The sequence below is a fragment of the Salmo trutta genome, chromosome 17 (assembly GCF_901001165.1).
Source record: "Salmo trutta chromosome 17, fSalTru1.1, whole genome shotgun sequence".
In the NCBI taxonomy this organism is placed as follows: domain Eukaryota; kingdom Metazoa; phylum Chordata; class Actinopteri; order Salmoniformes; family Salmonidae; genus Salmo; species Salmo trutta.
The window spans coordinates 1248206-1274567 of NC_042973.1; the positions used below are offsets into that span (position 1 = coordinate 1248206).

Below are 26362 nucleotides of genomic sequence, written 5' to 3' on the forward strand. Positions count from 1 at the left end.
TTTTTGTGTTGGAATTATTTTAATCATTTTTTTCATTCAATAAATATGTAACAAATATCTGCTTGTTCTTGAGGGCATTTATGTAAAAGATACGATAACTCCTCAGGTATCACAATTAGGAACACGTTCCAAATGACCCCCTATTCCCTATATAGTGCACTACCTGTGACCAGATCCCCTATGGGTAGTGCACTATGTAGGGAATAGGGTGTCACGTGGGACTGATCCTTATTGACCTGCCAAACCCAGATTTAAAATCAGACCTGGGATCTCCAAGAATATTACAAAAACAAAGCTGTTGATTTGTAGAAGGAAACTCTGTGCATCTTTAAATACAGAACGTATAGTAGAATATTGCCAGCTTCAGAGGAAGACCGTCTTCTCCATGTAGTCAGACATCCAGAGGGATTTAGATGAACCCCTGTTATTCAGAGAACAGAAGGCAAATCTAATCCAAGTACAATCAGTTGGTCCATCCAAGTCAAGAGTTGATTGTTTTAATATGTTAAAAAAAAAAAATATATAAAACATAAACATCCACACCAGTGTAGTCCTCGGCAAAACCCCAAATAGCACCCTATCCTCTATATAGTGCACTAGTTTTGACCAGAGTATTGCACTATAAAGGGAAACGGGTGCCATTTGGTACGTAATCCTAGTCAGTCAGTGAGGGGAGGGGGGTGGTCTGCAGGCCCAGAACCAGACATAGTTCCTCTTATCTGTCTGGTCCTGGGCCTGCAGACCCCCTGTCAGTAGGATGGGGGGGGGGGGGGGGGGTCTGCAGGCCCAGGACCAGGCAGATAGTTCCTTTAAGAGGCTGTCGTGGCACCATTCCTCCTGGACAGGTTGTCAAACGGCAGGCCCACCTCCCTCTCCTCCAGGTCCATCTCCGTGGAGTCATTGTGCAGCAGTTCGTAGCCGCCGCGTGTCGCCACTCCGTTAGCTGCCGGCCCGGGCCTCTCGTCCTTCCTGATGGACACAGCCAACGTGGACAGGCTCACACTAAGGTCCTTAAAGGCATGGAGCAGAAAGATACCAACTATAATGGTCAGGAATCCACTCAGAGTCCCGATAACGTCAGCGGCGGCCATGTGCTCCCACTCCTTGAAGAGGATGGCCGAGCAGGAGAGGACTGAGGTGGTAAAGAACACGTAGTAGATAGGTGTGACCAGAGAGGTGTTGAAGATATCCAGAGCTTTGTTCAGGTAGTTGATCTGAGTGGAGACGCAGGCCACCAATCCGAGCAGTAACACCCAAGCTAAAGGGTTCCCCAACACGGGCCTCCCAGCTATGGCTTCTTTGATGGCGATGCCCAACCCTTTCACACACGACACAGACAGAGCTCCTATCACAGAGCAGATGGTAATGTACACCATGATGTTGGTCTGGCCGTGCCGAGGGCCAACCACCAGGATGAAGATGAGCGCTACGATGATGACGAAGGTGGCAAACACCAGGAAACCTGAGAGAGACAGAGGATGGCTTAGTTCACAGGAAGTTAAACAGTCTGAAGTTAGTCAACAAAGCGCGTTAGAGGAGAGTAAAGTCCCAGCCTCAAACCTCCTCCTCCAAAGAGCTTTAAGAGTACTTTGAGGAAGCAGGTTTTTCAGAACACAGTATCTCATGTAGTTGGAGGGGAGGGTCTGTCCGGTACCGACCTGGGTCCACCAGTTTCCGAGCCATGTGGTCCAGGCTGTTGATCTCTTCCTCCTGAGGGGCGTGGATCACCATGGTAGTAGAACCCAAGATACTGAGCAGACATCCAAGCTTCCCGTGCAGGTTCAGACGCTCTGACAGGAAGTACGACGACAGCACCGCACTGCCGAAAAACACACAGTTAACCTAAAATACAGAATCGCAACATAGTTATAAACAATGTTCCCACAAATTTTAGGTCTGCTGAGCGCAAAGTTGTTCTGTGCAACTTCCAGCGTGAGTTTACTGTGAACACTGAGGCTGTACCTGCTTTAAGTTACAGTTTTACTGTAAACACTGAGACTGTACCTGCTTTAAGTTACAGTTTCACTGTGAACACTGAGGCTGTACCCGCTTTAAGTTAGTTTTACTGTGAACACTGAGGCTGTACCTGCTTTTAGTTACAGTTTAATCAGTGGACAAGTAGACTACTGTGGCTATTTGATCATAATGTAGGCCTACCAGAGTAGCCTACCATCAGAAACAATGGGGGAAAAAATGCATCCCATAATATTTTAACATGGAAATAGCTGTTCTATCATTCAGACTACAGTAGCAGCCAATGGGTAGTGTTCAATGTAGAGCTACATTCCATGAGACTTTTCAAAACAACATGCAGGGCTTCACATGAACCTGTTTATCCACTTGTCCTTCAGACAAGGAAGTGACTGAATGTTTGATGCAAGAAACTACATCATTATTTCATAACATTATTACAGAGAATCAGACAAATCATGATACCCTCTGCCTATTGGCTACTTAGCTTATTCAAGCCCGTCTCAAAATACAACACTGCCCCTTTAAGACAACAACAAAAAAAGCTCTTTACCTGACTGGCTTTTTAAAGATGGCTAGAAATGTGCTCTTGTGGAAGCAACCACTTTGCTGACTACAAATGACCCATAACTGGGCTGATAACTCACTAACTAGCAACGGATATGAACAAACGTGCACATGGCTACATGTAGCTCTCACTTTGATCTCAAAACAAGCACATCTACTCATGACCACTCATGCTGTAAACACAGTCCAGTTCACAATGAATGGCACAGAGCCATATACGGCAATGGTCTATTTGCAGATCTGATTGGTTATAAGGGCTGAGTCATGCGTGCCAATGCTGTAGAATCCTACTCCGATGAGTTCTGTCTATAACAAAATCTCTTGCATAGTTTGTTTGGTTTCGGTTTGTTGCATTAAAAAAAGTGTCTAATTTTACGTTGATTTAAAATCACAATTGCCACAGTAAAGGGAAACGTTGAATCTTGTTCTTCACTCTGTGGGCTGATACAGTATTTCTATTGCGAGGCAGTCTCAGGGAACACAATTATAACCTAAAATACAGTACCGCAACACAATTCTAACCTAAAATACAGTACAACACAATTCTAACCTAAAATACAGTACAACACTTCTAACCTAAAAATACAGTACCGCAACACAATTATAACCTAAAATACAGCACCAACACTGCACTGAGATGAAGCGTTACATCAAACTCACAGCTCCACACTGAACAAAAATAAAACACAACAGTTGGTCCCATGTTTCATGAGCTGAAATAAAAGATCCCAGAAATGTTCCATACGCATAAAAAAAAGTATTTCTCTAAAATGTTCTGCACAGATTAGTTTCTCTCTCTGTTACAGAGCATTTCTCCTTTGCCAAGATAATCCATCCACCTGACAGGTGTGGCAGATCAAGAAGCTGATTAAACAGCATGATCATTACACAGGTGCACCTTGTGCTGGGGACAATAAAAGGCCACTCTTAAATGTGCAGTTTTGTCACACAACAATGCCACAAATGCCTCAATTTTTGACAGAGCGTGCAATTGACATGCTGACTGCAGGAATGTCCACCAGAGCTGTTGCCAAAGAATTTAATGTTAATTTCTCTACCATAAGCCGTCTCCAACGCCGTTTTAGAGAATTTGGCAGCATCTCCAACCGGCCTCACAACCGCAGACTAATTTCTGCACAAACTGTCAGAAACCGTCTCAGGGAAGCTCATCTGCGTGCTCGTTCATCTTCACCAGGGTCATGACCTGACTGCAGATCGGCGTCGTAACCGACTTCAGTGGGGAAATGTTCACCTTCGATGGCCACTGGCACGCTGGAGAAGTGTGCTCTTCACAATGAATCCCGGTTTCAGCTGTACCGGGCAGATAACAGACCGTGTGGGCCAGCGGTTTGCTGATGTCAACGTTGTGAACAGAGTGCCCCATGGTGGAGGTGGGGTTATGGTATGGGCCCCATGGTGGAGGTGGGGTTATGGTATGGGCCCCATGGTGGAGGTGGGGTTATGGTATGGGCCCCATGGTGGAGGTGGGGTTATGGTATGGACAGGCATAAACTACGGACAACAAACATTTTGCATTTTATCGATGGCAATTTGAATGCACAGAGATCCTGAGGCCCATTGTCGTACCATTCATCCGCCACCATCACCTCATGTTTCAGCATGATAATGCACGGCCCCATATCGCAAGGATCTGTACACAATTCCTGGAAGCTGAAAATGTCCCAGTTCTTCCATGGCCTGCTTACTAACCAGACATGTCACCCATTGAGCAGGCTTGGAATGCTCTGGATCGACAGCGTGTTCCAGTTCCCACCAAGTTCACACAGCCATTGAAGATGAGTTGCACAACATTCCACAATCAACAGCCTGATCAACTCTATGTGAAGGAGATGTGTCGCGCTGCATGAGGCAAATGGTGATCACACCAGATACTGACTGGTTTTCTGATCCACACCCCTCCCTTTTATAAAGGTATCTGTGACCAACAGATGCATATCTGTATTCCAAGTCATGTGAAATCCATAGATTAGGGCCTAATGAATTTATTTAAATTGACTGATTTCCTGTAACTCAGTAAAATGTTTGAAATTGTTGCATGTTGTGTTCACATCTTCGTTCAGTGTTTAACAGTTCACACAAACAGCTCAATAACGGACAGAAGTAGAATACAAACATTGTCACACCTCTACAGGACAGCATGGCAACACACACGGCTCAGTCATTCACACACCATGTTGAACCAGTGGGCCCCCAGAGGAGTGACCTACCTGACCAGCACACTGAGGGCCCCCAGAGGAGTGACCTACCTGACCAGCACACTGAGGGCCCCCAGAGGAGTGACCTACCTGACCAGCACACTGAGGGCCCCCAGAGGAGTGACCTACCTGACCAGCACACTGAGGGCCCCCAGAGGAGTGACCTACCTGACCAGCACACTGAGGGCCCCCAGAGGGGTGACGAGCGTAGCAGGAGCAAAGGCATACGCTGCAAAGTTAGCCCCTTCTCCAGCCGCCACTGTGAAAACACACAGAACAGGAACACAAGCCCACAGATGTGTATTTTAGCAGGTAAGTTGACTGAGAACAGAACGACCTGAAGAATAGTTACAGGGGAGAGAGGAGGGATATAGAAACTGAGGTGAACTGAATCACATATGAAGAGGAACATTTTTATCCATAGTCCTCACTTACTTGATAATAATCCGGCCCACCAGAGACATTCTTTAAGATATGCGTGTCCACCTTGTCCTAGACGAGGACAAAAACAAAGTTCAGTAGTTAGCAACATTTCATATCACAAGCTTTAATTAGTTACGCAAACATTATAATGTGTGTTCAATAAAATGTCCTGCAGTCACCCCATATAATCAACTCTAGGGCTGCAGTCACCCCATATAATCAACTCTAGGGCTGCAGTCACCCCATATAGTCACCGAGGCGGTTCAACTCTAGGGCTGCAGTCACCCCATATAGTCACCGAGGCAGTTCAACTCTAGGGCTGCAGTCACCCCATATAGTCACCGAGGCGGTTCAACTCTAGGGCTGCAGTCACCCCATATAGTCACCGAGGCGGTTCAACTCTAGGGCTGCAGTCACCCCATATAGTCACCGAGGCAGTTCAACTCTAGGGCTGCAGTCACCCCATATAATCACCGAGGCGGTTCAGCTCTAGGGCTGCAGTCACCCCATATAATCAACTCTAGGGCTGCAGTCACCCCATATAATCACCGAGGCGGTTCAGCTCTAGGGCTGCAGTCACCCCATATAGTCACCGAGGCAGTTCAGCTCTAGGGCTGCAGTCACCCCATATAATCACCGAGGCGGTTCAGCTCTAGGGCTGCAGTCACCCCATATAATCACCGAGGCGGTTCAGCTCTAGGGCTGCAGTCACCCCATATAATCACCGAGGCGGTTCAGCTCTAGGGCTGCAGTCACCCCATATAATCACCGAGGCGGTTCAACTCTAGGGCTGCAGTCACCCCATATAGTCACCGAGGCGGTTCAACTCTAGGGCTGCAGTCACCCCATATAATCAACTCTAGGGCTGCAGTCACCCCATATAATCAAATCTAGGGCTGCAGTCACCCCTTATAATCAAATCTAGGGCAGCAGTCACCCCATATAGTCAACTCTAGGGCTGCAGTCACCCCATATAATCAAATCTAGGGCTGCAGTCACCCCTTATAATCAAATCTAGGGCTGCAGTCACCCCATAAAGTCACCGAGGCGGTTCAACTCTAGGGCTGCAGTCACCCCATATAGTCACCGAGGCAGTTCAGCTCTAGGGCTGCAGTCACCCCATATAATCACCAAGGCAGTTCAACTCTAGGGCTGCAGTCACCCCATATAATCAACTCTAGGGCTGCAGTCACCCCATATAGTCACCGAGGCGGTTCAACTCTAGGGCTGCAGTCACCCCATATAAATCAACTCTAGGGCTGCAGTCACCCCATATAGTCACCGAGGCGGTTCAACTCTAGGGCTGCAGTCACCCCATATAATCAACTCTAGGGCTGCAGTCACCCCATATAATCAGAGGCGGTTCAGCTCTAGGGCTGCAGTCACCCCATATAGTCACCGAGGCGGTTCAGCTCTAGGGCTGCAGTCACCCCATATAGTCACCGAGGCGGTTCAGCTCTAGGGCTGCAGTCACCCCATATAATCAGAGGCGGTTCAGCTCTAGGGCTGCAGTCACCCCATATAGTCACCGAGGCCGTTCAACTCTAGGGCTGCAGTCACCCCATATAAATCAACTCTAGGGCTGCAGTCACCCCATATAATCACCGAGGCGGTTCAACTCTAGGGCGTTATGGTAACAACCAGCGTTACACGTTCTGATGTTACATACTGTTGGCTTAGCAACAGTAAACTTTGACCCTGTATGACACAAACTGCACGTGTCTTTTCTGCTTGTTCCTGGGCTGTGTCCCAAATGACAGAGCACTACCCCTATGGGCCCTGGTCAACAGTAGAGCACTACCCCTATGGGCCCTGGTCAACAGTAGAGCACTACCCCTATGGGCCCTGGTCAACAGTAGAGCACTACCCCTATGGGCCCTGGTCAACAGTAGAGCACTACCCCCCCCTATGGGCCCTGGTCAACAGTAGAGCACTACCCCCCCCTATGGGCCCTGGTCAACAGTAGAGCACTACCCCCCCTATGGGCCCTGGTCAACAGTAGAGCACTACCCCCCCCCTATGGGCCCTGGTCAACAGTAGAGCACTACCCCTATGGGCCTTGGTCAACAGTAGAGCACTACCTCTATGGGCCCTGGTCAACAGTAGAGCACTACCCCTATGGGCCCTGGTCAACAGTAGAGCACTACCTCTATGGGCCCTGGTCAACAGTAGAGCACTACCCCTATGGGCCCTGGTCAACAGTAGAGCACTACCCCTATGGGCCCTGGTCAACAGTAGAGCACTACCTCTATGGGCCCTGGTCAACAGTAGAGCACTACCTCTATGGGCCCTGGTCAACAGTAGAGCACTACCCCTATGGGCCCTGGTCAACAGTAGAGCACTACCCCTATGGGCCCTGGTCAACAGTAGAGCACTACCCCCTGTGGGCCCTGGTCAACAGCAGAGCACTACCCCTATAGGCCCTGGTCAACAGTAGAGCACTACCCCTATGGGCCCTGGTCAACAGTAGAGCACTACCCCCCCCATGGGCCCTGGTCAACAATAGACCACTACCCCCCCCCCTATGGGCCCTGGTCAACAGTAGAGCACTACCCCTATGGGCCCTGGTCAACAGTAGAGCACTACCCCTATTGGCCCTGGTCAACAGTAGAGCACTACCCCTATGGGCCCTGGTCAACAGTAGAGCAGCAGAGAGACTACTAGTTAATGATTGCTGTGTGTATATAGAAGGCAGGGTGCAGCAGAGAGACTACTAGTTAATGATTGCTGTGTGTATATAGAAGGCAGGGTGCAGCAGAGAGACTACTAGTTAATGATTGGATGTGTATATAGAAGGCAGGGAGCAGCAGAGAGACTACTAGTTAATGATTGGATGTGTATATAGAAGGCAGGGAGCAGCAGAGAGACTACTAGTTAATGATTGGATGTGTATATAGAAGGCAGGGTGCAGCAGAGAGACTACTAGTTAATGATTGCTGTGTGTATATAGAAGGCAGGGTGCAGCAGAGAGACTACTAGTTAATGATTGGATGTGTATATAGAAGGCAGGGAGCAGCAGAGAGACTACTAGTTAATGATTGGATGTGTATATAGAAGGCAGGGTGCAGCAGAGAGACTACTAGTTAATGATTGGATGTGTATATAGAAGGCAGGGAGCAGCAGAGAGACTACTAGTTAATGATTGGATGTGTATATAGAAGGCAGGGAGCAGCAGAGAGACTACTAGTTAATGATTGGATGTGTATATAGAAGGCAGGGAGCAGCAGAGAGACTACTAGTTAGTGATTGCTGTGTGTAATAAAAGCTGAAGGGTGACAAACTAATCTAGTGTTCAACTCCGCCTCACCCTTCTGCATCGTAGCACCAGTCAGTTTCTACCACATTCTAAGCTGAACTCGCAAGACAAGTTGTCAACAATCCCAGTTACACACCCACACCTGGCAGATCGGTAAGATATTCATGTGTGAATTGGAAATGTTTTTTTTTTTTGCATATCCCAACTCCCCCTGAGACACCCTCTCTGAGGGCTCATGGCCAGCCATTATCCCACCCCTCAGAGGGCTCATGGCCAGCCATTATCCCACCCCTCAGAGAAGGCTCATGGCCAGCCATTATCCCACTCCTCTGAGGGTTCATGGCCAGCCATTATCCCACCCCTCAGAGGAGTCATGGCCAGCCATTATCCCACCCCTCAGAGGAGTCATGGCCAGCCATTATCCCACCCCTCAGAGGAGTCATGGCCAGCCATTATCCCACCTCTCTGAGGGCTCATGGCCAGCCATTATCCCACCCCTCAGAGGGCTCATGGCCAGCCATTATCCCACCCCTCAGAGGGCTCATGGCCAGCCATTATCCCACCCCTCTGAGGGGTCATGGCCAGCCATTATCAATGGCGACCCTGGAGCAATTAGGGTTAAGCCCAGATTTTTTTCGCCGGCTCAAGGATTCGAACTAGCAACCTGTCGGTTACTGTCCAAATGCTCTAACAGCTAGGCTACCTGCCACCCATCGATGCGTACAGCACATATAAACAAGATGACCTGCTCTCTTGATCTCTTTCTCAAAATGTACAAATTCAACCAAACGATACTGTGTACTCTACTTTACATGTTAGTCATTTAGTAGACACTCTTATCCAGAGCAGTAGTTGGTGACTGAACATAAATCATGACCTTACCTGCCCTACACTGTCCCTTCCTGGCCAGGCGGAGAAGTCCTTTCTTCTTGAGGATGAAGCTTCCTCCTATGAAGATGCTGGAGCTGATGGCGAGTCCCAGGCCGATGTAGAAATCATACTTCCCTCTGTCCTGGCCCATGGTGATGCTGGATGTGTTGTTCGTACCGTTTGTTACATTGACCACAACACACAGGAGTTGCTGATCAGCCAAACAGTTGTCACCAACCAGTGACACCACTCTACCTTTGGTAAGAATGCAAAAACAACAAAAACAAACAAATATTCATCTCAAAACATCAATGTCCCTAGGAAATTATGTACTTACTACGACCTGTGTGATATGTGGCCTCGCCTAGCTTTAAGACGAATGCACTAAATTGCTCGGGATAAAAATGTCAGCTAAATTACAAATGTTTATTGAAATCAATAAAATGTACCTAAAGTTTACAATTGTTAGTAATTAAAATAGTAGAATCTGATTTCTCCCAGTTAGGCTAACTTACCATTTCGACAAGTTACATCACAGAGTGAACAAACCTGATCCAACATAGTTGGTTCCATTATAGAAATGACACATTGACTATCTGAATGCCAGGTAGACCAAACCCAGTCTCTACCACTTCCGCAACTCATGTCAATTTAATCAGTCAAGAATTTACTCAGTGACTAAGATTGCAGTAATGCAAGACCCATAAAACTTCAGGCCAAGGCAATGTTTCATTCAAACCTGCATCATGAAAACAATAACGTGATCTGATTTGTGAGGCGCTTCAGGAGATTTTTGTGTTCATATAACTAGCTATATTGTAGCTAGCTAACGTTCACTGGCAATGGTTATTGCTAACGTAACGTTAGCCTGCTAGCTAATTAGCCAACTAGCTAGCTAAATTACTACCTTCAATTTCCTAGCATCGCTATCAGTTTACTAACTAGCATAGCTATCATTTTGAGATTAAACGCAAGCCTTCTTGTTGTCCACCTCAGAGTCGGATCAAAACTAGCTAGCTTGTTAGCATTCGGGCTAATGTGCCCTAAATCAATCGGTTTGTAATTGTACCAGCTAGCTAGCTATGTGAAAACCTGCGGCCAAATAACTCAACTAGCATGCTATCGTAAACATGAATAGCATCTGTATGTTTCCATGCGAAATACCTGGTAAAAGATGCCTGGTTTCCCCAGGAAAACAGTGGTAGTTAGCTAGCTATGTGATAAACAGCAAGTTATAGCCATGTAGCTCTGTCATTTTGTTAGGACCGAAGTGGAAGGCAAGGTTGACTCCGTCCGCCCACACATGGACGGCTCTTCACGCATGCGGAGAAATAGGTTCTGAGAAGTTTTCTCCAGATTCATATTTTAGTGAACACTAATTAAAAAAGGGACCTATTTCATTGCCACATTCTAAATGGACTGTTACATCTCGAAAATGTTTTCAAGCATTTTTAACTCAGCCTAGCCCGCATACAGCTTAGTGAAATGTTCTTGTCAGTCTTATATCATACTGCATCATACTCTATCATATCATACTGTATCATATCATACTGTATCATATCACACTGTATCATATCATACTGTATCATACTGTATCATATCACACTGTATCATATCATACTGTATCATATCATACTGTTATCATATCATACTGTTATCATATCATACTGTATCATATTGTATCATACTGTATCATACTGTATCATATCACACTGTATCATATCATACTGTATCATATCACACTGTATCATATCATACTGTATCATATCATTCTGTATCATACTGTATCATATCATATTGTATCATACTGTATCATATCATACTGTATCATACTGCATCATACTCTATCATATCATACTGTATCATATCATACTGTATCATATCACACTGTATCATATCATACTGTATCATATCATACTGTATCATATCATACTGTATCATACTGTATCATATCACACTGTATCATATCATACTGTTATCATATCATACTGTTATCATATCATACTGTATCATATCATACTGTATCATATCATATTGTATCATACTGTATCATACTGTATCATATCACACTGTATCATATCATACTGTATCATATCACACTGTATCATATCATACTGTATCATATCATTCTGTATCATACTGTATCATATCATATTGTATCATACTGTATCATATCATACTGTATCATATCATACTGTATCATGGCCTTCCCTGTAGCTCAGTTGGTAGAGCATGGTGTTTCCAACACCAGGGTTGTGGGTTCGATTCCCACAGGGGGCCAGCACAGAAAAAAAAATGTATGAAATGTATGCATTCACTACTGTAAGTCGCTCTGGATAAGAGCGTCTGCTAAATGACTAAAATGTAAATGTAATCATACTGTATCATATCATTCTGTATCATATCATACTGTATCATGGCCTTCCCTGTAGCTCAGTTGGTAGAGCATGGTGTTTGCAACACCAGGGTTGTGGGTTCGATTCCCACGGGGGGCCAGCACAGAAAAAAAAATGTATGAAATTGTATGAAATGTATGCATTCACTACTGTAAGTCGCTCTGGATAAGAGCGTCTGCTAAATGACTAAAATGTAAATGTAATCATACTGTATCATACTGTATCATATCATACTGTATCATATCATACTATATCATTCTGTATCATACTGTATCATATCATACTGTATCATATCATACTGTATCATATCATACTATATCATTCTGTATCATACTGTATCATATCATTCTATATCATTCTGTATCATATCATTCTATATCATTCTGTATCATATCATTCTATATCATACTGTATCATATCATACTGTATCATATCATACTGTATCATATCATATCATACTGTATCATATCATTCTGTATCATACTGTATCATATCATACTGTATCATACTGTATCATATCATACTGTATCATATCATACTGTATCATACTGTATCATATCATACTGTATCATATCACACTGTATCATATCACACTGTATCATATCATACTGTATCATATCATACTGTATCATACTGTATCATATCATACTGTATCATATCATTCTGTATCATACTGTATCATATCACACTGTATCATATCATACTGTATCATATCATTCTGTATCATACTGTATCATATCATACTGTATCATATCATACTGTATCATATCATATCATATCATATCATACTGTATTTTTATGTAAAACAACAAATATAGTTGTTCTGATATTCAACAGTGCTTCTTCAGAGCTGCAATGTATTTTCCAAGCAATAACACCAATCCAAATATAATAGAGTTATTGAATGAGTGAGAATAATATCTAACATTACCTGCAGAGATGCAACCAAAATGCTGTTACACTTTTCTCTCCAGCCTTTGCGAGTCCTTAGACCCAACGTGACAGAGTCCCCCAGTTCCCCCGCCACACAACCTGCACTGTTGTGACTGTCTAGAATGACACTCTAAATAATTCAATGACCCACAATGCTTGTATGAATAGGCATAGTTCTAAGGTTTACAAATGGATAGAATGGTCATTGGACATGGAGTAAACTAACTGAGAACTTAAAAAAAAATAATAAAATGTTTATTTTGGTAGTTTCTCACAAAGAGGACGCGTGGGTAGCTGTCTTAACCTGTTATGCGCGTTAGACCACATAATCTGATCCAAATTTAGAAGGCTTGCTGTAGTGAAAGGGAAGGGAACGGGGAATATGGAGTCAGTTACAGCACAGAATGTATTTAACCCTCTCTGAAGGAGAGATGCACGGGGCTGACTAATTGACAGCCACGTCGTCGGCACAGTTGTTAGAGGTTAACTGCCTTGCAAACACGTCACAAGAGAAGAATACACGTTTTGCCTTTATTGTTGTAAATTACAAAAATCATTGAGTTAATTTCACTTCATTATAAAAGACGACCACATACTGACAATGTTGACCACATGTCGTAAGTTGTAATGAAATTAGACTTTTTCCCCCAATCGGCACCTCAGTTAGGCTCTTTAGTTACAGCCAGTCCACATGGATTGACACTGACTGACAAGTGTTACAATAGTAAACATCTAGCACATTAAAACAGAAACAATGCTACTTTATTATATATTTATTATATTTATAATGCCTATCATTGAGCCCTTGAGAATGGCGAGCAACAAATATTGCACAACAGATATGTTGTTCGCAAATCCACAGTAAGATTCTTACACTTACATCCAAGTATTTTATTAGATACAATGCAATTCACAATTATATATGTAATTCAAGATAAAAAAAATTGGCCCCAAATTAACCAATAAACACTGCATTAATCTCCCTGAGACTGATAAGTCTCTGATTAATCCCTTTTATCTGGTCCTTTAGCAGTTTGCTTCCAGGTGAGTGAGGCCTCTGAGGAGATGCGGAGCAGCAGGACCCCTACAGCCACAACGGTTAGCCCACACAGCATGCCCAGACAGTCTACTAAACCCACTGTGGTCCACTCTCTGAACAAGATGGCTGAAGCTGTGAGGACTGTAGATGTGAAGGTCACATAGTAAATGGCTTCAAACATGTTAGAGCTGTAGTGCTCCAGAGCCTTGTTGATGAAGGTGAACTGGATGAGGACGCTGACGGACAGGGTTCCCAGTAGACCCAGGAAGAGACCTAGGGCTCGGCTGCTGGAAGGCCCCCCGCTGAAGGCATCCTGGGCAGCTAGGCCCAGCCCTTTAGTGCTGGTGACTGTGAAACTCCCCAGGAGGGAGCAGATGGATACGTACACCATGATGTTGGACGTACCGTGAGCTGGGGCCACCCACACCATCAGCACAACCAGCAGTAGGACCACCAACAAGGAATAGGTGACGAACACTGCATGGAGAGAAAACATTCAGACACACCTCAGAATTACTCTCAATTGAACTTAGATGTAAAGTCCTTACTTAGAGGACTTTGAGCAGTTTCTGGGCCGGTTCAAACTAACATTTTTGTGTACAAAGCACTCTGTGAACGGTGCAAAGTCAATTGAGTTCACAGAGTGCTTTGTACACGGAAATGTACAAAGTGGTTAGCCCACACAGCAAAAGTGCTGAGTCTCCCGGTTCAGGCGCTGCCTGCGAGGAGCGGAGTCTCCCGGTTCAGGCGCTGCCTGCGGGGAGCGGAGTCTCCCGGTTCAGGCGCTGCCTGCGGGGAGCGGAGTCTCCCGGTTCAGGCGCTGCCTGCGGGGAGCGGAGTCTCCCGGGTCAGGCGCTGCCTGCGGGGAGCGGAGTCTCCCGGTTCAGGCGCTGCCTGCGGGGAGCGGAGTCTCCCGGTTCAGGCGCTGCCTGCGGGGAGCGGAGTCTCCCGGTTCAGGCGCTGCCTGCGGGGAGCGGAGTCTCCCGGTTCAGGCGCTGCCTGCGGGGAGCGGAGTCTCCCGGTTCAGGCGCTGCCTGCGGGGAGCGGAGTCTCCCGGTTCAGGCGCTGCCTGCGGGGAGCGGAGTCTCCCGGTTCAGGCGCTGCCTGCGGGGAGCGGAGTCTCCCGGTTCAGGCGCTGCCTGCGGGGAGCGGAGTCTCCCGGTTCAGGCGCTGCCTGCGGGGAGCGGAGTCTCCCGGTTCAGGCGCTGCCTGCGGGGAGCGGAGTCTCCCGGTTCAGGCGCTGCCTGCGGGGAGCGGAGTCTCCCGGTTCAGGCGCTGCCTGCGGGGAGCGGAGTCTCCCGGTTCAGGCGCTGCCTGCGGGGAGCGGAGTCTCCCGGTTCAGGCGCTGCCTGCGGGGAGCGGAGTCTCCCGGTTCAGGCGCTGCCTGCGGGGAGCGGAGTCTCCCGGTTCAGGCGCTGCCTGCGGGGAGCGGAGTCTCCCGGTTCAGGCTCAGACATGTCACTTTTCCTGGCCCATCCAAACAAAGGATTGATTTCCTCTGGCTGTGAACCTCGGAGCCCCGTTAGCAATATGAAAGGGGAGAGCCTAAAGGAACATCTCCCTGTGATTTGGAGCTCTCAACATGAAAAAATATAAAATAATTTTGTAGAATTGGAACAAGACCACCTTGTCTTGGTAACAGAGTGATGCAGAATGGTGTCTGGGCATCTCAGACGACACAAGGCAGAACATTCTCTGTCATCAGTTATATGAAATGGTGCCCATTTTATACAGTCACTAAGTATGATCATATATATTTTACAGTTATAAGAAATGTGAAATCTTACAGTAAGTCATTTGATCGTTATTATACTTAGAAAGCATTTATCATTTCAAGCCATATTTCCCCCACTCTTGTTGAATATGGAAAAAAAATCATGTATGATTTTTCATAATATTTGTACTAGTCCTCTAAAGGGAGTACACCTCAGCAATTTATAACTATTTTTACCAGAAAGGTCCCAGACTTTTCTAGAACAATGCAGCATTATTAGTTATTGTTTATGGCCATCTCATGAAAAATATTTACTTTTGGGTATGTCTTTTTAGGCAGAAATCTACAACTGCCATTCAAGCAGTTAAAGAACCCCTCTTCAACAACATTAATAAGGATTCTTGAGGAGGACAGTTAAAATGCACTGTTACACAAATAACATGGAAACTATGTGAAATGGACCTATCATATAAGACCAGTGTCCCAAAATAGCACCCTATCGGTCCTATGGGCTCTGGTTAAAAGTAGTGCACTATATAGGGAATAGGGCTCTGGTTAAAAGTAGTGCACTATATAGGGAATAGGGCTCTGGTTAAAAGTAGTGCACTATATAGGGAATAGGTCTCTGGTCTATAGTAGTGCACTATATAGGGAATAGGGCTCTGGTCTAAAGTAGTGCACTATATAGGGAATAGGGCTCTGGTCTATAGTAGTGCACTATATAGGGAATAGGGCCCTGGTCTATAGTAGTGCACTATATAGGGAATAGGGCTCTGGTCTATAGTAGTGCACTATATAGGGAATAGGGCTCTGGTCTAAAGTAGTGCACTATATAGGGAATAGGGCTCTGGTCTATAGTAGTGCACTATATAGGGAATAGGGCCCTGGTCTATAGTAGTCCACTATATAGGGAATAGGGCTCTGGTCTAAAGTAGTGCACTATATAGGGAATAGGGCTCTGGTCTATAGTAGTGCACTATATAGGGAATAGGGCTCTGGTCTAAAGTAGTGCAATACATAGGGAATAGGGCTCTGGTCTATAGTAGTGCACTAGATAGGGAATAGGGTGCCATTTGGGATGTAATAACCATGTCCAGGTCCCACACACCTGGATCAGCAAGCCTCTCTTCCAGCTCCAGACTAGAGGTGACGCTCTCCGATTCAGGGGAGTGAATGATGAGCACGACAGAACCACAGCAACACAACACACAGCCCAGCTTTCCCAGGACATTCAGCTGTTCCTGGAGGAGATACGAGGCCAATACAGCCCTGGATCACAAAACAACCATTTTAATGATCAAAACAGGGAGGCATGCAGCTAGCTAGCTAGGCAAAGATCACATCACTGTGACCACCCCTGTACTGTACAAACATCACTGTACAAACATCACTGTACTGTACAAACATCACTGTAAACACTCCTGTACTGTACAAACATCACTGTAAACACTCCTGTACTGTACAAACATCACTGTAAACACTCCTGTACTGTAGCAAACATCACTGTAAACACTCCTGTACTGTAGCAAACATCACTGTAAACACTCCTGTACTGTAGCAAACATCACTGTAAACACTCCTGTACTGTAGCAAACATCACTGTAAACACTCCTGTACTGTACAAACATCACTGTAAACACTCCTGTACTGTAAAAAACATCACTGTAAACACTCCTGTACTGTAAAAAACATCACTGTACACACAAAAGTCACACACTGAATGATAACATGCCAAAAACAATAACTCACCCAAACAGCACCCCCAGAGCTCCTAGAGGTGTGACCACCACAGCAGGGGCTGCGTTATAGGCCAAGAAGTTCCCCATCTGTCCCACAATCACTTGTTCCGAGGAGTTCAGAGGTCAATGGAATTCATGAAATATGATCAATCACATAAACGCAATCGGTGAGTAGTGATAGTTATTAATATAGTAGTAAAATGTCTTTATTATTATTATTAGGAAAATACTGTGTGTGACAGAATTATACATGAGGATGTAGTACAGCTGATAAATGGCAGGTGGCACTGTTAACTCAGATACTTACTGGAGAGGGTACCGCTCCACCATACGCCATCTTTTAGATAGGACACACCTAAACAATCATGAAATACATGCAGTGTTTGTGTTATTCACAGTACATCAGTCACCCTCTGATTTCCATGTCCAATTCTAGTTATGCCACGAAAGCAGCATTATTTTTTAAATTTTTTGGGGGCAGAAAAATCGCGAACAGTCAAGAGGAACCGAATGAAGTTATTAAGAGATGGTGTATTTACTGTACAGTAGTAATGTTACTGTGTCTGAGGATATTACAACATTGTAGCCAACAAATGACCCTAGAAAACATGATTATATTTGGGATTCTTTCCCCAGAACTCTACCTCTTTTACGGGAACGTAATATTCCCTTTTTCTGAAGCACAAACGTCGATCCATTGATGAAACTTGATATGACAGCTATCCATATACCAGCAGCAATCGGTGGCGAAGTCTCTCTAATTTCAGAAGTCATCATTGATCACACATTTTCCCATAAATGACACAAATAGTGGGCTTAAGTTTAATTTGTGACACACTGTACTATATAGCCAGTGTTGTCAACTCATTTTTCCGGGGACGTTTGCCAGCGGCACGTTGATTTGTTGCTAAAAGTTGCTAAATGACGTTGTGATGTCATTGCGTGATAACGTAAAAACTGCGTCATTACGTAGTATACACAATAACGTTATTGAAATTGACTGGCCCCCCCCAAAAAAATAATACTATGATTTGACATTTTTGTTCAGGTACAGACTCCTACTCTTTTCTGTACAATTTTGATTGTAGACATGTTGATTGATGTTGTAAAGTTCTGTTCAAGATCAAACATTCGTGACCAACTATATTCATTGGGTTTGGCATCGCCGAACCAGTACTACTGCTGCTGCTGATGTCACTCACAATGCACTTTTGCAGCCAGGCACAGTGTGTTGTGACAGAAAATAGTTTTTGGTGTCATTTAGAGAGGAAATGCATTTTAGCGTTTGAGTCACTTTTCAAAAGTTGCTAAAAGTTCCAAATACATTTTTAAAAGTAGCTAAATTTGTTGCTAGGTGCCGTTTGGAGAAAAAAAAAAACTTGCCAGGGTAGTCTGAAAAGTTGCTAAATCAAGCAACAAAATTGCTATGTTGGCATCACTGCATATAGCGGACCTCCATTGGTTGATCTTTATTCTGGATGATTTAAAAGCGAGAATATCAGTGAAAAGACAAACCGGCAGGTACCTATCAGTCACATAATTCAAAAGTCTATTAAACATTTAGGCCTCCACATCTACAACGTCGGGGAGAGGATAACAAATCAATATCTGTATCAATTCATTTATAATGATACCATTTCCGATGTGGGATGTACCTGTTGGCTGATGGATAGGTGAAAGTTATGTGCTTACACCGATATCAGATCAATCATTAAGCTACTTCAAATTCGAAAACGCCCCGTGACAAGGCTAAAATTTAGCGACGTCATCTGTTTTCTATGCCTTGGCTGTTTTGCTGTCAATCATATGGTCCAACGTGGACGATTTATAAAGGCAGCAAAGCCGGTGATAGGACTGTAGGGACGTTAATAGAAATAACCCACCACCCAGCACCAACAACCAGCACCAATAACCCAGCACCAGTTACCCACTACCCAGCACCAGTAACCCAACACCAAACACCCAGCACCAGTAACCCAGCACCAGTAACCCGTAACCCAGCACCAGTAACCCAGCACCAGTAACCCAGCACCAGTAACCCAGCACCAGTAACCCAGCACCAGTAACCCAGCACCAGTAACCCGTAACCCAGCACCAGTAACCCAGCACCAATAACCCAGCACCAGTAACCCGTAACCCAGCACCAGTAACCCAGAACCAATAACCCACCACCAGTAACCCAGCACCAGTAACCCAGCACCAATAACCCAGCACCAATAACCCAGAACCAATAACCCAGAACCAATAACCCAGCACCAGTAACCCAGCACCAGTAACCCAGCACCAGTAACCCAGCACCAGTAACCCAGCACCAGTAACCCAGCACCAGTAACCCAGCACCAGTAACCCAGCACCAATAACCCAGCACCAATAACCCAGCACCAATAACCCAGCACCAGTAACCCAGCACCAGTAACCCAGCACCAATAACCCAGCACCAATAACCCAGCACCAACAACCCAGCACCAGTAACCCAGCACCAACAACCCAGTACCAGAACCAATAACCCAGCACCAATAACCCAGCACCAATAACCCAGCACCAGTAAACCAGCACCAGTAACCCAGCACCAACAACCCAGTACCAGAACCAATAACCCAGCACCAATAACCCAGCACCAATAACCCACCACCAGTAACCCAGCACCAATAACCCAGCACCAATAACCCAGCACCAACAACCCAGCACCAGTAACCCCAGCACCAGTAACCCAGTACCAGAACCAATAACCCAGCACCAATAACCCAGCACCAGCACCAACAACCCAGAACCAGTAACCCAGCACCAGCACCAACAACCCAGAACCAGTAACCCAGCACCAGTAACCCAGCACCAGTAACCCAGCACCAATAACCCAGCACCAGCACCAACAACCCAGAACCAGTAACCCAGCACCAGCACCAACAACCCAGAACCAGTAACCCAGCACCAGTAACCCAGCACCAGTAACCCAGCACCAGTAACCCAGCACCAGTAACCCAGCACCAATAACCCAGCACCAGTAACCCAGCACCAATAACCCAGCACCAGTAACCCAGCACCAATAACCCAGCACCAGTAACCCAGCACCAATAACCTAGCACCAGTAACCCAGCACCAGTAACCCAGCACCAGTAACCCAGCACCAGTAACCCAGCACCAGTAACCCAGCACCAGTAACCCAGCACCAGTAACCCAGCACCAATAACCCAGCACCAATAACCCAGCACCAGTAACCCAGCACCAGTAACCCAGCACCAATAACCCAGCACCAATAACCCAGCACCAACAACCCAGCACCAGTAACCCAGCACCAACAACCCAGTACCAGAACCAATAACCCAGCACCAATAACCCAGCACCAATAACCCAGCACCAGTAAACCAGCACCAGTAACCCAGCACCAACAACCCAGTACCATAACCAATAACCCAGCACCAATAACCCAGCACCAATAACCCACCACCAGTAACCCAGCACCAATAACCCAGCACCAATAACCCAGCACCAACAACCCAGCACCAGTAACCCAGCACCAGTAACCCAGTACCAGAACCAATAACCCAGCACCAATAACCCAGCACCAGCACCAACAACCCAGAACCAGTAACCCAGCACCAGCACCAACAACCCAGAACCAGTAACCCAGCACCAGTAACCCAGCACCAGTAACCCAGCACCAATAACCCAGCACCAGCACCAACAACCCAGAACCAGTAACCCAGCACCAGCACCAACAACCCAGAACCAGTAACCCAGCACCAGTAACCCAGCACCAGTAACCCAGCACCAGTAACCCAGCACCAGTAACCCAGCACCAGTAACCCAGCACCAATAACCCAGCACCAGTAACCCAGCACCAATAACCTAGCACCAGTAACCCAGCACCAGTAACCCAGCACCAGTAACCCAGCACCAGTAACCCAGCACCAGCACCAGTAACCCAGCACCAATAACCTAGCACCAATAACCCAGCACCAATAACCCAGCACCAGTAACCCAGCACCAATAACCCAGCACCAGTAACCCAGCACCAATAACCCAGCACCAGTAACCCAGCACCAATAACCTAGCACCAGTAACCCAGCACCAGTAACCCAGCACCAGTAACCCAGCACCAACAACCCAGTACCAGAACCAATAACCCAGCACCAATAACCCAGCACCAATAACCCAGCACCAGTAAACCAGCACCAGTAACCCAGCACCAACAACCCAGTACCAGCACCAATAACCCAGCACCAATAACCCAGCACCAATAACCCACCACCAGTAACCCAGCACCAATAACCCAGCACCAATAACCCAGCACCAACAACCCAGCACCAGTAACCCAGCACCAGTAACCCAGTACCAGAACCAATAACCCAGCACCAATAACCCAGCACCAACAACCCAGAACCAGTAACCCAGCACCAGCACCAACAACCCAGAACCAGTAACCCAGCACCAGTAACCCAGCACCAGTAACCCAGCACCAATAACCCAGCACCAGCACCAACAACCCAGAACCAGTAACCCAGCACCAGCACCAACAACCCAGAACCAGTAACCCAGCACCAGCACCAACAACCCAGAACCAATAACCCAGCACCAGTTACCCACTACCCAGCACCAGTAACCCAACACCAAACACCCAGCACCAGTAACCCAGCACCAGTAACCCGTAACCCAGCACCAGTAACCCAGCACCAGTAACCCAGCACCAGTAACCCAGCACCAGTAACCCAGCACCAGTAACCCAGCACCAGTAACCCAGCACCCGTACCCAGCACCAGTAACCCGTAACCCGCACCAGTACCCAGCACCAATAACCCAGCACCAGTAACCCTAACCCATCACCAGTAACCCAGTAACCAATAACCCACCACCATTAACCCCAGCACCAGTAACCCGCACCAATAACCCAGCACCAATAACCCAGAACCAATAACCCAAGACCAATAACCCAGCACCAGAACCCAGCACCAGTAACCCCGCACCAGTAACCCAGCACCAGTAACCCAGCACCAGTAACCCAGCACCAATAACCCAGCACCATAACCCAGCACCAATAACCCAGCACCAGTAACCCAGCACCCAGTAACCCCAGCACCAATAACCCGCACCAAATAACCCAGCACCAACAACCAGCACCAGTAACCCCAGCACCAACAACCCCAGTACCAGAACCAATAACCCAGCACCAATAACCCAGCACCAATAACCAGCACCAGTAAACCAGCACCAGTAACCCAGCACCAACAACCCAGTACCAGAACCAATAACCCAGCACCAATAACCCAGCACCAATAACCCACCACCAGTAACCCAGCACCAATAACCCAGCACCAATAACCCAGCACCAACAACCCAGCACCAGTAACCCAGCACCAGTAACCCAGTACCAGAACCAATAACCCAGCACCAATAACCCAGCACCAGCACCAACAACCCAGAACCAGTAACCCAGCACCAGCACCAACAACCCAGAACCAGTAACCCAGCACCAGTAACCCAGCACCAGTAACCCAGCACCAATAACCCAGCACCAGCACCAACAACCCAGAACCAGTAACCCAGCACCAGCACCAACAACCCAGAACCAGTAACCCAGCACCAGTAACCCAGCACCAGTAACCCAGCACCAGTAACCCCAGCACCAGTAACCCAGCACCAATAACCCAGCACCAGTAACCCAGCACCAATAACCCAGCACCAGTAACCCAGCACCAATAACCCAGCACCAGTAACCCAGCACCAATAACCTAGCACCAGTAACCCAGCACCAGTAACCCAGCACCAGTAACCCAGCACCAGTAACCCAGCACCAGTAACCCAGCACCAGTAACCCAGCACCAGTAACCCAGCACCAGTAACCCAGCACCAATAACCCAGCACCAATAACCCAGCACCAGTAACCCAGCACCAGTAACCCAGCACCAATAACCCAGCACCAATAACCCAGCACCAACAACCCAGCACCAGTAACCCAGCACCAACAACCCAGTACCAGAACCAATAACCCAGCACCAATAACCCAGCACCAATAACCCAGCACCAGTAAACCAGCACCAGTAACCCAGCACCAACAACCCAGTACCATAACCAATAACCCAGCACCAATACCCAGCACCAATAACCCACCACCAGTAACCCAGCACCAATAACCCAGCACCAATAACCCAGCACCAACACCCAGCACCAGTAACCCAGCACCAGTAACCCAGTACCAGAACCAATAACCCAGCACCAATACCCAGCACCAGCACCAACAACCCAGAACCAGTAACCCAGCACCAGCACCAACAACCCAGAACCAGTAACCCAGCACCAGTAACCCAGCACCAGTAAACCCAGCACCAATAACCCAGCACCAGCACCAACAACCAAACCAAAAACCAGTCACCAACAACCAGAACAGTAACCAGCAGACCAGCACCATAACAGCCCATACAGTAACCCAGCCAGTAACCCAGCACCATAACCCAGCACCAGTAACCCAGCACCAATAACCCAGCAACCAGTAACCCAGCACCAATAACCCAGCACCAGTAACCCAGCACCAATAACCCAGCACCAGTAACCCAGCACCAGTAACCAGCACCAGTAACCCAGCACCAGTAACCCAGCACCAGCACCAGTAACCCAGCACCAATAACCCAGCACCAATAACCAGCACCAATAACCAGCACCAGTAACCCAGCCCAATAACCCAGCACAGTAACCCAGCACCAATAACCCAGCACCAGTACCCAGCACCAGTAACCCGCACCAGTAACCCAGCACCAACACAACCCAGTACCAGAACCAATAACCCCAGCACCAAAACCCAAGCACCAATACCCAGCACCAGTAACCAGCACCAGTAACACAGCACCAACAACCCAGTACCAGAACCAATATACCCAGCACCAATAAACCTCGCACCAATAACCCACCACCAGTAACCCAGCACCACATACCCCCACGCACCAATAACCCAGCACCACAAACTCTCAGCACCAGTAACCAGCCCAGTACCCAGTACCAGAACCAATACCCAGCACCAAGAACCCGCACCAGCACCAACAACCCAGAACCAGTAACCCAGCACCAGCACCAACAACCCAGAACCAGTAACCCAGCACCAGTAACCCAGCACCAATAACCCAGCACCAACAACCCAGAACCAGTAACCCAGCACCAGCACCAACAACCCAGAACCAGTAACCCAGCACCAGTAACCCAGCACCAGTAACCCAGCACCAGTAACCCAGCACCAGAACCCAGCACCAATAACCCAGCACCAGTAACCCAGCACCAATAACCCCAGCACCAGTAACCCAGCACCAATAACCCAGCACCAGTAACCCAGCACCAATAACCTAGCACCAGTAACCCAGCACCAGTAACCCAGCACCAGTAACCCAGCACCAGTAACCAGCACCAGCACCAGTAACCCAGCACCAATAACCTAGCACCAATAACCCAGCACCAATAACCCAGCACCAGTAACCCAGCACCAATAACCCAGCACCAGTAACCCAGCACCAATAACCCAGCACCAGTAACCCAGCACCAGTAACCTAGCACCAGTAACCCAGCACCAGTAACCCAGAACCAGTAACCAGCACCAGTAACCCAGCACCAGTAACCCAGCACCAGTAACCCAGCACCAGTAACCCAGCACCAGTAACCCAGAACCAGTAACCCAGCACCAGTAACCCAGCACCAGCACCAGTAACCCAGCACCAACAACCCAGCACCAGTAACCCAGCACCAGTAACCCAGAACCAGTAACCCAGAACCAGTAACCCAGCACCAATAACCCAGCACCAGTAACCCAATCCTGCCATTTTTAAAGAAAACAACACAACTGGCTGCCCAATTGAAAACATTGAATGAGGACCAGGAATAGTTATAACAGGTAAGGTTATGGGCTGCCCTTCTTTACGTCTTAGTGATTAAATCAAACAGAGAGAGATGGGCAGAGTTGGCTGCCTAATTCAAATAGATGAGCCTATTGTTTCAAGCCCTGTCATAGCAAAATTACACTGCAACAATTACTGTATTAATTTAATTCTGTAGTATAAGATGAGCAGTAGTTGCCCTTATTTACATTTGAGTGAATCAATTAAACATACTGAAAGAGAGAAGGGTAGAATTGGCTATCCAATTTAAATATATATTATTACTAACAAGGATATTCTAGTAAATCATAACAAAATTACACAGGCAAAGTGGCTCTAACAATACCCAGGTACCTTAATAGATTATGTTTTGAAACACTTCTGTCACAGGCCGACTCATAGCCTGTGGCAAAAATGAGGGGACATCAACAACAGGTATAGGCCAATCAAAAGGTTCTTTATTATAAAACCAAACTATTAACTCTAAACAAAGAAAAAGGAATGAGGTGTGGAAATGTCATAATGTAGGGTGTATGTAAACTGCATGGATGCATGAATCTGTGTGTGGGAAACATGACTGAGTGGAAACTAAGTAAACCTACAAAGGAACAAACAAAACAGGATCATACCTGGAAGGGGGGGGGGGGGGGGGGGGGGGGGGGAGAAGAGAGAGAGAGATAGAGAGAGAAAAGAGAAAGAGAGAGGAGAGAGAGAGAGAGAGAGATGAGAGAGAAGAGAGAGAGAGAGAGAGAGAGAGAGAGAGAGAGAGAGAGAGAGAGAGAGAGAGAGAGAGAGAGAGAGAGAGAGAGAGAGAGAGAGAGAGAGAGAGGAGAGAGAGAGAGAGAGAGAGAGAGAGAGAGAGAGAGAGAGAGAGAGACATGTACATTGTTACGTCATGCCAATAAAGCGAATTGAAATTGAGAGAGAGAGAGAGAGAGAGAGAGAGAGAGAGAGAGAGAGAGGTTAGTGAAGCAGCAGGTTTAAATACCCTGAGCCCAGGTGGATCATACCTGGATGAGCAGAGAGAGAGAAGAGTGGTTAGTGAAGCAGCAGGTTTAAATACCCTGAGCCCAGGTGGCTCCCATCACTAACGAGCCTCCTCTGCCTGCAGGAGGAACCGCCCCTGCACTGCAGAGGAGGAGCCGTGACACTTTACAGAAATGAGAATAATCGAATCAAACTGGAAGAGAAATGGCCAGAATTGGCTACAGAATTTAAATATATTAATCTAACGTTAAAGTATGTCATTATAAAATGAATATGAACAGAGGCTCCATAATGAGAGAGAGAGAGATTAGTGGAGCAGGAGATGCAGAGATATGTTGTGAAAGTTCGTAGTTTACCTCAGACGGCAGGTGATGCTCACGAGCAAGACAAAGATCCCATCG

The 26362-nt window shown here is 46.8% G+C and overlaps 2 protein-coding genes across 4 annotated transcripts; both read right to left on the reverse strand.

The window, feature by feature from the left end:
* Positions 1-10594, reverse strand: nipa2 (NIPA magnesium transporter 2). 2 transcript variants are annotated; one of them, XM_029695351.1, is made up of 6 exons: positions 10468-10594; positions 9316-9558; positions 5190-5246; positions 4923-5013; positions 1659-1819; positions 1-1462 (listed from the first exon to the last, which is right to left on the reverse strand). In XM_029695351.1, the coding sequence occupies exons 2-6, from the start codon at positions 9452-9454 to the stop codon at positions 810-812; spliced, it is 1101 nt and encodes a 366-aa protein (XP_029551211.1). In that variant the 5' UTR covers positions 9455-9558; positions 10468-10594; the 3' UTR covers positions 1-809. The 2 variants fall into 2 exon arrangements, with proteins under 2 accessions (XP_029551211.1, XP_029551210.1); XM_029695350.1 differs by lacking the exon at positions 10468-10594 and adding an exon at positions 9819-9907.
* Positions 10595-13146: 2552 nt separating this feature from the next.
* On the reverse strand, positions 13147-18024 carry nipa1 (NIPA magnesium transporter 1). Of its 2 annotated transcripts, none has more exons than XM_029695352.1 (5): positions 17769-18024; positions 17432-17479; positions 17135-17225; positions 16494-16654; positions 13147-14148 (listed from the first exon to the last, which is right to left on the reverse strand). In XM_029695352.1, the coding sequence occupies exons 1-5, from the start codon at positions 17899-17901 to the stop codon at positions 13637-13639; spliced, it is 945 nt and encodes a 314-aa protein (XP_029551212.1). In that variant the 5' UTR covers positions 17902-18024; the 3' UTR covers positions 13147-13636. The 2 variants fall into 2 exon arrangements, with proteins under 2 accessions (XP_029551212.1, XP_029551213.1); XM_029695353.1 differs by having other exon boundaries at positions 17135-17248; positions 17769-17903.
* Positions 18025-26362: the final 8338 nt, after the last annotated feature.

Bases quoted from the DNA above. Each gene is read 5' to 3' on its own strand.
- nipa1 (XM_029695352.1), bottom strand. From the start codon at position 17,901: ATGATGACTTCTGAAATTAGAGAGACTTCGCCACCGATTGCTGCTGGT. The intron at 17,226-17,431 runs GTAAGTATCTGA...CCTCGGAACAAG, and splicing joins GTGGAGCGGTACCCTCTCCA to TGATTGTGGGACAGATGGGG. The intron at 16,655-17,134 runs GTGAGTTATTGT...TTTGTGATCCAG, and splicing joins GCTCTGGGGGTGCTGTTTGG to GGCTGTATTGGCCTCGTATC.
- nipa2 (XM_029695350.1), bottom strand. From the start codon at position 9,876: ATGGAACCAACTATGTTGGATCAGGTTTGTTCACTCTGTGATGTAACT. The intron at 9,559-9,818 runs GTAAGTTAGCCT...TTCTTACCAAAG, and splicing joins TGATGTAACTTGTCGAAATG to GTAGAGTGGTGTCACTGGTT. The intron at 5,247-9,315 runs GTAAGGTCATGA...GTCCTCGTCTAG, and splicing joins GAAGGGACAGTGTAGGGCAG to GACAAGGTGGACACGCATAT.